At 44.2% G+C, this 11636-nt stretch overlaps 1 protein-coding gene across 1 annotated transcript; it reads left to right on the top strand.

The window, feature by feature from the left end:
* Window positions 1-6011: 6011 nt before the first annotated feature.
* LOC115797531 (uncharacterized) lies at window positions 6012-10593 on the top strand. The gene is made up of 6 exons (XM_030754125.1): window positions 6012-6144; window positions 7605-7734; window positions 8619-8924; window positions 9466-9735; window positions 9953-10051; window positions 10218-10593. Exons 1-6 carry the CDS (start codon window positions 6061-6063, stop codon window positions 10259-10261), a joined length of 933 nt encoding a protein of 310 aa, XP_030609985.1. The 5' UTR covers window positions 6012-6060; the 3' UTR covers window positions 10262-10593.
* The last annotated feature ends 1043 nt before the right edge of the window (window positions 10594-11636 follow it).

Below are 11636 nucleotides of genomic sequence, written 5' to 3'. Positions count from 1 at the left end.
ATAGGGTTACCGGGGCCCCACCCTGGAGCCAGGCCTGGGGAGGGAGCTCGAGGGAGAGCGTCTGGTGGCCGGGCATTAGCCCGTGGTGCTCGGCCGGGCGCAGCCCGAAGAGGTTACATGGGCCCGCCCTCCTGTAGGCCCACCACCCGCAGGAGGTGTCGTAGGGGTCGGGTGCAGTGTGTGTCGGGCGGTGGCCGAGGGCGGAGGCCCTGGCGGACCGATCCCCGGCTATCGAAACTGGCTATTGGGACATGGAATGTCACCTCTCTGGTGGGGAAGGAGCCTGAGCTAGTGCGTGAGGTTGAGAGATACCAGCTAGATATAGTTGGGCTCACCTCAACGCATGGCCTGGGCTCTGGAACCAGTCTCCTGGAGAAGGGCTGGACTCTGTTCCAGTCTGGAGTTGCCCTCGGTGAGAGGCGGCGAGCTGGGGTGGGTATTCTTGTATCCCCCCGGCTTGCTGCCTGTACGTCGGAGTTTACACCGGTGGACAAGAGGGTAGTTTCCCTGCGCCTTCGAGCTGGGGAACGGGTCCTGACTGTTGTTTGCGCTTATGCGCCGAATGACAGTTCAGAGTACCCACCCTTTTTGGAGTCGCTGGGTGGGTTGCTGGAGGGTGCTCCATCTGGGGACTCCATAGTCTTGCTGGGAGACTTCAACGCTCACGTGGGCAATGACAGTGAGACCTGGAGGGGCGTGATTGGGAGGAACGGCCTGCCCGATCTGAACCCGAATGGTGTTTTGTTATTGGACTTCTGTGCAAACCACAGTTTGTCCATAACGAACACCATGTTTGAACATAAGGATGTCCATAAGTGCACATGGCACCAGGACACCCTAGGTCGCAGGTCAATGATCGATTTTGTAATCGTATCATCAGATCTGCGGCCGTATGTTCTGGACACTCGGGTGAAGAGAGGAGCTGAGCTGTCAACTGATCACCACCTGGTGGTGAGTTGGATCAGGTGGCCGGGGAAGATGCTGGACAGACCTGGCACACCTAAACGTATTGTGAGGGTGTGCTGGGAACGCCTGGCAGAAGCCCCAGTCCGGGAGATCTTCAACTCCCACCTCCGGCAGAACTTCGACAGCATTCCGAGGGAGGCTGAGGACATTGAGTCCGAATGGACCATGTTCCGCACCTCCATTGTTGAGGCTGCTGCTCAGAGCTTTGGATGCAAGGTGGTTGGTGCCTGTCGTGGTGGTAACCCCCGAACCAGATGGTGGTCACCGGAGGTGAAGGGAGCCATCAAGCTGAAGAAAGAGTCCTATCGGGCTTGGTTAGCCTGTGGGACTCCGGAGGCAGCTGACAGGTATCGGCAGGCCAAGCGGAATGCAGCTCGGGCAGTGGCCGAAGCAAAAACTCGGGTGTGGGAGGAGTTCGGTGAGGCTATGGAAAAAAGACTTTCGGACGGCATCAAAGTGATTCTGGCAAACCATCAGGTGACTCAGGAGGTGAAATCAGTGCTCCACTCACACGGTTTATAGTGCGGGTGGGGTGCTGCTGACTTCAACTGAGGCTATAGTCGGACGGTGGAAGGAATACTTCGAGGACCTCCTGAATCCCACTGACACGCCTTCTGTAGTGGAAGCAGAGTCTGGGGACAAGGGAGATGACTTGACCATCACTGGGGGTGAGGTCACTGAGGTAGTTAAACAACTCCTTGGTGGCAGGGCCCCTGGGGTGGACGAGATTCGCCCTGAGTTCCTGAAGGCTCTGGATGTTGTAGGGCTGTCTTGGTTGACACGCCTCTGCAACATTGTGTGGAGATCTGGGGCAGCGCCATTGGATTGGCAGACCGGGGTGGCGGTCCCCATCTTTAAGAAGGGAGACCGGAGGGTGTGCTCCAACTTTTGGGGGATCACACTCCTCAGCCTCCTTGGTAAGGTCTATGCCAGGGTGCTGGAAAGGAGGGTCCGTCCGTTAGTCGAACCCTGGATCCAGGAGGAACAATGCGGTTTTCGTCCTGGTCGCGGAACGCTGGACCAGCTCTTTATCCTCTCAAGGATATTCGAGTGTGCGTGGGAGTTTGCCCAACCAGTCTACATGTGCTTTGTGGACTTGGAGAAGGCATTCGACCGCGTCCCTCGGGGTGTCCTTTGGGAGGTCCTGCGGGAGTATGCGGTGTCTGGCCTGTTGTTGCGGGCCATTCAGTCTTTGTACAACCGCAGTGAGAGCTTGGCCCGTATAGCCGGTAATAAGTCGGATTCGTTTCCTGTGGGTGTTGGACTCCGTCAGGGCTGCCCTTTGTCACCGATTCTGTTCATAATTTTTATGGACAGAATTTCTAGGCATAGCCAGGTGGCGGAAGGCTTCTTCCTCGGTGGCCTCAGAGTCTCATCTCTGCTTTTTGCGGATGATGCGGTTCTGTTGGCTTCATCAGGGGGTGGCCTCCAGCTCGCAGTGGAACGGTTCCCAGCCGAGTGTGAAGCGGCCGGTATGAGAATCAGCACCTCTAAGTCTGAGGCCATGGTCCTCAGCCGGAAAAAGGTGGAGTGCTCTCTCCGGCTCAGGAACGAGTTCTTACCCCATGTGGAGGAGTTCAAGTATCTCGGGGTCTTGTTCACGAATGATGGGAGAAGGGAGCGGGAGATCGACAGACGGATCGGGGCTGCCTCTGCAGTGATGCGGACGCTGCACCGGTCTGTCGTGGTGAAGAGAGAGCTTAGTGTAAAAGCGAAGCTCTCGATTTACTGGTCGATCTACGTTCCTACCCTCACCTATGGCCACGAGCTTTGGGTAGTGACCGAAAGAATAAGATCGCGAATACAAGCGGCAGAAATGAGTTTCCTTCGAAGGGTGGCTGGCCTCTCCCTTAGAGATAAGGTGAGGAGTGCAGCCATCCGGGAGTGGCTCAGAGTAGAGCCGCTGCTCCTCCACATCGAAAGGAGCCAGTTGAGGTGGCTCAGGCATCTGATTAGGATGCCTCCTGGCTGCCTCTTAGGTGAGGTGTTCCGGGCATGTCCCACCGGGAAGAGGCCCCGTGGTAGACCCAGGACACGCTGGAGGGATTATGTATCTCGGCTGGCCTGGGAACGCCTTGGGGTCCCTCCGGATGAGCTGGAGGAGGTGGCTGGGGAGAGGGAAGCCTGGGCTTCTTTGCTTAGGCCCCTGCCCCGCGACCCGGCCCCGGATAAGCGGAAGAGAATGGATGGATGGATGGATAGTATAATATTATATAATAAGCTCAAGTCATTCATGTACAGTTATTATTATTATAGTTATTAACAAATCAATACCTACTATCAATCACCTACACCTACATGTTTATATAATCAAAATAAACATCTGCCATGCTGCCCTTATCTGAATTTTACTGCACTACAAACATCTTAAAGTATGTTTTAAAAGAACAGAGAAAACAAACTGAATATATAAAAAATACAATTCTATTCCCTGTCTTGTTGGAGGTTTGCACTCTCAGAGTGCTTGTTATTGTGGATGCATCTGTGAGAGCATGCAAGAAGCATCATTTTTATCTGTGTACAAGTTTTTGTCTGTGGGTTTATGGCCTTGGACATCCCTCATTCTTCCTAGAATGGGAAATCGGCAGTGGCAGAGGAAAAGAGGAGAGGCTGAAGAGTGAGGCGCTGAAAGAGTGGAATCACCCACACTCTCCAGGGTGCCTGGTTTCACAGCTGCAGTGGGTGAGAAAATGGTAAATGGGATTGTTGAGGTCCAGTCCACCATGATGGACCTCCTAAGACTAGGCAAGTTCCCCAAAAGTGTGACACACTCCGCATGGCCTCCATTTGACAGTCTCTTTTAAAGAAGGCATGAACTTCCTCCTGCCGCTCTCACAGATCACTGGATCCATTTCTGGCTCAGCTGTGGGGCAGACAAAGTAGAACCCAAACACAGGACTCAGAAAACAGAGGATTACCTTAAAACCCAGTTTTTATTGTTGGCAGCTCGCAGGTAAGGCTAACACTTCCACTGTGCAGGGCAGGAGCAAAACAAAGAGAAAACTAAGACTCTGGGATAAACACTGAATAAGGGAGGACGTAACAAAGAACTAAGGAAAACTCAAGACTTAGGTGCCGTTTACACGAAGCCGTTTTCACTGGAAACGGTGTCGTTTTGATGCGTTTCAGTCTTTCGTTTACACGATGGCGTTTCAGAAACGATCCGCGTTTACACGAGGACATGTGAAACGATGAAAACGATGTAGTTCCCATGCCAGGCCACAAGTTGGCGTTGGTTTTCTCTTTGCAAAGTTTGTTTACGCAAGACGCGCATGCGTGGAGTGACACAGTAGGTAGTGCGGCAAATTGTTCATTACTTACAAAACGGCCAATGTGAGAGGTTTTGTGTGGACCGATGATGAGGTTGGATCGCTGCTGCACACAACGCTGAATTACAAAACGGTCAAAACACAGGAAAAGCATAAGAAGCACTCGTGAATCCGCGAGTACTGTTTATCAGTTTGCGCGTGCGCGAAAAACTGGCCGTCGCAACCATAGTGCGCATGTGCGAGTCGAGCGTTTTCAAATCACCCCGGTTTCAAGTGTTTACACGAAAACGCAAGCCGGTGCGTTTCTGAAACGCTCCACTCTGGACCCCGTTTCTGAAACACATCGTTTTCACTCTGTTGTCGTGTAAACAGAAGGGCGAAACGCATCAAAACGACACCGTTGTCGTGTAAACGCAAGGCCGAAACGCATCAAAACGACACCGTTTCAAATGAAAACGGTCTCGTGTAAACGGCACCTTAAATATACACCGGGATAATTGGGAAATGGAAAACACCAGGGAACACCTGAAACTAGGATAAAACAAGACAAAGGAAGTGAAACTAAACAGAACATACAAGAGACTGGAAAAATAAAATGGGAGGAAACTAACACCAAACAGAGACGGAGACTTGACAAGACTGAAGAAACACAGGGAAAGCAGTTCAAACTGAAACTGAAGGACTAGAACAGAAAAATCTGAAATTCCAGCCTAAATCTGAAATAAGGCTACAAGAACATTGAAGATCGTGATTAAGTATTATTCAAAACACTGAGTCAAAGACCCAGAACCATGACAGTTTTTGTGAGGCAACAGAACCCTGTTCCAGTTGACCTTAGGGGATACAGACTGGGCACAGACAGGTTTTTTCATGCTGGAAACATATAGATTTCAGTCAGTGCTGCAGTCAGTGGCGGTTTCTGATATGGGCGACACGGGCAGCCGCCCAGGGCAGCTTTTCATCTAGGGCAGCATGACCACCCCCCCTCCCCGAGGGGGAGGTCATGAGATTTCGCAAAACTTTTCACTATTAGTACATACGCTTCCGCATTAATCTTGATACGGGAGTGTCCGTGAGGATGAAAAGTTTGGCGAGAGATTGCCAGCAAAAGTCGCCTTTATTCATAATTCAGTTTTAACAAAACTGAATTATAAATAAAGGCGCCAAACCTTTCATCCTCACTGACATAGCCATATCAAGATTAACGTGGAAGTGTATGTCCTAATATTGAAAAGTTTTGCGAGATCTCACAAAAGTAACTCGGGATCTTGCAGAACTTTTGCAAGATCTCGCAAAACTGCCTCTTTTTTTTTTTTTTTCCTCCCATGTTTTTTTTCCCCCATGTCCCTTGCTGGGTTCTGTATAGAATGATAGAACACAAAGCATATTTCATTTATAATTCTGTAAACATGGTCATTAATTCACAGTATTTGTGTGAACCCGAATCCTGATGAAAAAAATAACACAAATACGAATCTAGACGGTTCGGACAAATGTTGGTGGATGGCGCAGTGTTGCCAGATTGGGCAGTTTGTGAACACATTGGGCTGGAAAATTATATAGATATATAATTATAAAATTATATAGGTATATAATTTCACAATAAAAACTTCCTAAAAACCTACCAAATATGGTGAAAAGCAGCTGAAATTTTAACAACTCAGCCAAAGCTGTGTATATTTAAATATATATCACACCTGGTGCTATTAACATGAGTTTCAATGGAGGTTTTGTTGTGCTGGGCTGGCAACAGTCAATCAGATCTGACAACCCTGGGGATGGGTGGTGGTGATAACCTATTCCACTTCAGTGCGAATTACGGCAGATGGAAAGGAAAAGGTCAAAGCCATCAGGTGCGCAGTTTAGGAAAAAGAGAAAAGAAGAAGAGGAGAAACAAGCAAAGATAAAGGTAAGCAGAAGCTGTGTAATATTTCAGTTTCTTCCATGTTTTTTCAAATAAAAATTTAAAAGAAATTCCAAGTGTGCCTGTGATGGTGGGGAGACCTTCTGTTAAAACCTGTCTGTCAGACCATGGCAGAAAGCTACATGTACCACACAGCAGGCGCTCATTACCCCCCAAGTGGAGTAGTGCGGTAGGCACTGCTGTGGCGATCGCTATGGGGCGGGGGGGGTGCTCACCCAGGGCACCAAACAGGCTACGACCACCACTGGCTGCAGTGACTGGGAGGACATAACAAAGAACTGAGGAAAACTCAGATAGTAAATACAAATGTAGGATAACAAGAGGATGAGTAGCAGGTGGGAACACAGCTGGGGATAATTACAGAGGACAAGACCAGGGGAAGAAATAAATTAAGTTATTAATAAGCTTATAAATAACTTTTATGACTGCCAGGATTAAATTCTAAGAAAACTCTGAGCACCAGAAAGCGTATTGGTTTATGTTTAGTTTTTGTAACTTTGTTGGTCTTTTCATGGATTTAAGCCTTGAACTGGTTCATCATTTTGATGCAGACCTAAGAATTCTTAGCATTGGTGTACATATTAGCACAGGTTTTACACACAGGAGTCACCACATTTCAAATATGAATGTTGGCCATTTAGCTACAGATAGATCAGTAGATCGTGCATCCTGTTTAAAATGTGACGTCTGAGTGGGCTGCATAGAAATTAGTTTTATCTTGATGATGGGTAGTTCATTTCCTCCTCTTTTCAGTCTCCACAAAAGCCACAACGCCTGGTTATAATGTGTAATAATGCTGTTATAGGCCTCATCATAAAAGTGCAGACAGATGCACTGCACAGGAAAGAAAAGCATTTTTTATACTTTCATTTACAGTGTGTGGAGGAAAGCAGCGCTTAGCAGCGGTGCTTAAATATTTGACAACACTGGACAAAGCTCTGCACCAAGTAAAAAACTCTCCAGCTCTGCAAAGATTGGACTGATCATCAGCTGATTTTTCAGGGGAATGAATGTTCACACAGACTTGTCCATGAAACTCATTGCTGTTAATATATTTAGTGTCTTTTTTTTGACCATACATCTCAGTATTTCTGTATAAACAGGATGCTGCAGTGGAAAATACTTTATTCACAGCAAACCTGTCAGCAGCAGCGAGTGCATAATGATTCCTCTTGCTTGAGAAAGCAATGGTGCTAGTTTTTCGTTCGAGTCATGTTCAAACCATTTAATGTTATCATACCCTCAGTTAGCAGAATCTCTGTTCATCATGTGGATCCATTTTACTCTCTATTGTAGACTTGCAGAGCTCAATAAAGTTTAGGACAGCAGCACTGTTTATATCAGGACAGCTCATGACCGCTTCTTCTGCTTCTGTGTTGATGGAAACCTTGCCCACTCTCTACTCTCCACCCTCTCACTTTTTTTCTCTGCTCTTACATGTCAAGGCACAGTTTGACAGACAAGACAAGGAAACAGACGTTCCCCTCCCCACAGCGATGGTTGGTGGTCGACATTTTTATCGTAGCCACTTCTTCACATGCAGCATCGCGCTGCTTCTCTGGATGTGCCTTCATTGTAAGTACACCTGTGCTTGCAGATCTTTGTGACATGTGTTGTATTTATTTGCCTCGTGAACTTTGATACATGCTAAGGGTAGAGCACAAGGTCAAAAGAGATTCTCTTCTTGGCAGGTGATGCCTCTTCCTTGTAAAGCAGCCTTCAGTGTATTTTTCTTGTGTGCCTCCAAATGTGGTATTACTGAATGAAGCAGTGGCTTCAAAGCCATAATAATAACACGTGTATCTGAAAACTGGGAGCATCAATATTAAAGAAATAAAGACTTCAGTGTTCTTCAGTACTTAAACAATGTGTTAGTTAAAAAAGTAAATTGGTCACATGTTCACTGCAGTGTATGTGGTGATGAGCTCAGCATACAGAGGACAGTTTTAACCTTTGCTGAAAAAATTCTAGTTGTGTCACGTTTTCTTTCCAAATGCTGCAGCTTTGACCAACACAAACACTGTTTTGCACTAAACTATCGATGATGGTTATAAATAACTGCTGCTAATGAACATTTACCTTTAACAGACTTTTTTTTTTTCAAGCTGTTCAGCCAGCCTTCCAGCCTCAAACATTTTATTGTCATAATTTCAGTTTGTTTCTTTTTTGTTAGTTTTAGTCATTTACTATTTACTATTACAAAATTATTATTTATTGTTTGTTCATAAAAAACAAATTTCCATATTTAAATGCTAGTATTAGTTATGCCAGCTCACTCATGTCATAATCAGCGCTGTATGTGACGTATGACATATGTGTGTGTTATTTTCATTCTGTAATAATATTTTATTTACTATTTTTGTTTATTGTTTCACTCACTCACTCATTCACTCACTCACAAATTGACCTTTGACCTTTCATAACGATCACACTCTGTTGTTTGTCTCTGTGTGTTTCAGATGTGGAGGCTTCCAGTGGAAAACGTGTCACTCATAAAGAAGTTGGAGATACTGTGGAGCTTTCATCAGGCTTACCGACTGAAGGTGTGACTATGGCAACATGGAAATATGGAGAAATAAAAGTTGCAGACAAAGACATCGGTGTTTCTAAAAGTTCTCGGTTTAAGGACAGATCAGAGCTAAACTCTGAAGACTTTACTTTAACAGTGAGAAAACTGACTCTTCAAGATTCTGGAGATTTCATTTTTCTTTCATCTATAAATGACACACAGAGGCCTTCAGTCACCATCACTCTGCAAGTTCATGGTAAGACACTTTTTGATTAAACATCCTAATAATAATAATATTCTGTCCATTCTAGGTCACCATTATTTATTATTGTTTTAATACTGATTGTCAATATTAATAATTAAACTGCTTAATATATTTTATATTTTGAGCTCTGATACTCATGAATCCACATCTTTGCACATCTTTTTGTCATTCCATAATTTCCTGTTTACTTAAATATTAATAATAATAACACTGCCAACACCTTGAGATAAAATGTCATTTATACATTTGTTCAAATATCAAATCCTGGAGATCATAGCAACTATATTTATTTGTCATCGTTTTGGTAATGAGTTTAAAAACATTTTATGGTTGCAGTTTGGTTGTTTTTTTCAGCTTGTTTTATCTATTTGTTCAGCAGTGAACAACACTCGTCTGAATTTAATGAAGTTTGATATTGTTGATCGGTCTAGTTTTTTATAACACATTTGCAGAACTCTGCACAAATGTACATCAAACTGTGATGCAAAAGGTGACCTGACACACCCTCTTTCTCCTTCTGTTTTCTCATCAGAGACCATAACTAAGAAACCTGTCATAAAAATCAGTTACACCTGGATTCCCTCAAATGAATCATGTAAAGTTCTGCTGGAGTGCAGAGCAACTGGCAATGTCACCTACAACTGGACTGTAGGAAACCAAACACTAACTGGCTCAAAGCAACAATACATCAGCAGGGAGCAGGAAGGAGAGATCACATTCACCTGCACAGTTTCCAATTATGTCAGTGAGAAGTCTGCATTTGAAACAGTGAAGTGCAGCAACAGTAGACAACAAGAACAAAGTAAGTGTAGAGTGAATTGTCTACTTGATTTTTGTTTTGTTTTGTTTGGATTTGGGGGGGGGGGTGTTCTTTTTCTTTCTTTCTTTCTTTCTTTCTTTCTTTCTTTCAGAGTTGTATGGATCACCAACGATGTAGAAGAAATCATGAAGTGCAATCAGAAGTAAAAGGAGACACAGTGCTGTAACTGCTCTGTCCATATATCTGTTTGTGAATGCAGGGTCTTCTTCTGCTGTCATAATCATTGTTAGGCTGTTAATTGGAGTTTTGATCACTCTACTGCTTCTCTACTTTCTGCTTCGCTACACAAAGTCAAAGGGTGAGATCTTTTACTGCTTCTATTAAAAAAGTAAATAAAATGAATAAGTAAATAAATTCCATCCATCCATTTTCTTCTTATCCAACTCAGGGTGCTGGGGGGCTGGAGCAAAAAAACAACAAACAAACAACAAACCTCATATCTTCTTTCTTTTTTTTTTTTACAGATCTGTGTTGCAGTAGGTTGGTGAATCTCACCAACAGCAGTTGATGAAACAACATGTGTATTTGGCTCTTTTCCAAGTTTAACAAGTGTATCTAACATTTATTTTGCTCTGTCAGGATCAATATGATTCATTTTTCATACAAGCATGACAAAAAGTGTTAAGTAAAGAGTTTGTTGTCTTCGTGCAAATGCTTTTTTTCTTTTTTTACGTGATCATGCTCACCGGATGATGTCAGCAGAGGGCAGTGCTTTGAAGACAACAACCATGGTTTCTACTTTGAGTTCAGCTTCTTCCTCCTCAGCAGTTGACACAAAAAATTGTATTACTGCCATCTATTGGGCTGGAGTGACAAATACAAAATTCCAGAATTAAAGCACAAGATTGGATGTTTCATCCCACAGAAAATCCATGTATCAGTTACAAACAATGTAAATGTGTGATGTAATGAAGAATTTCTCTGTCTCTTCTATCTCCATCCCATTTCAATACCACACACTTCACTGTTTCATTTTCTTGAAACTTTCCACATCACATTGTATCATGTTTTCCTAATACATAGTTGCATGGTTGAATTTAAATCTGGACGACCCATTCTTCGCCTATAGAACATCGCTTCCTCCAGTTGCCTTGTTTTGATGCACTCTTTCTTGCATAAGTGTCTTTTTTAAAGCTTCCTATTTGTGTCTTTACTGAAGTTAAATCCACCACAGATTTTTCCTGAGTTGATATTGACCCTGAGCCCCTGTTCATCATTCAGACAGACTAACTGATTCTTTTTTTGTTAGCTCTGTACTGAGCTGCTGTAATGCACAAATTTCCCCGTCGTGGGATCATTAAAGTTTTATCTTATCTATCTTAGTTCCTGTATCACCTCACCATTTCAATCTGCTGTTTCTCAGAGTGCACTGTGAGAGCTGAAATCTCCACATAGTGTTATTTTCTTGCTCTCTCAGTCTGTCATGTTTTCCAAAAAGTGAATATTCCAGTTTTTCCCAAGTATTATATATTTTATTACAGTGAGAGCCTCCCTGCTCCCTGCAAATTCATACTTTTATTTCCAAGAACTTAAGCCCAACATGAAATGTGTTCACATGCTCAGCCTCCAGAATGGCTTTGATTCTGTTTTGCATTAATTACACAAGTTAGTCTGAGCTGCAGTTTGAGAACACAAAAAACACTTTTCAGCGTGTTTTTTTCTACCACAATAACAAACTGATGAAGGTTTCTACAAGTGTGAATACTCAGGAAGAGAGTCACCACAGAGCTGGCTGTTAGTTAAAGGTCAGCAGAACTAAATTTATTGTAGGCTAATTCAGGCATGTTTACTGTACATATCTCATCTGTTGCACTATGATATGATGATTTTGAAGCAGGGACTTAAGCTTTGAGGGTGCTGTAAACATAAGAGGGGATAAGTAT

This window comes from Archocentrus centrarchus, chromosome 18, assembly GCF_007364275.1.
Source record: "Archocentrus centrarchus isolate MPI-CPG fArcCen1 chromosome 18, fArcCen1, whole genome shotgun sequence".
Classification (NCBI taxonomy): Eukaryota; Metazoa; Chordata; class Actinopteri; order Cichliformes; family Cichlidae; genus Archocentrus; species Archocentrus centrarchus.
This window is presented reverse-complemented; position numbering and strand designations above follow the sequence as displayed.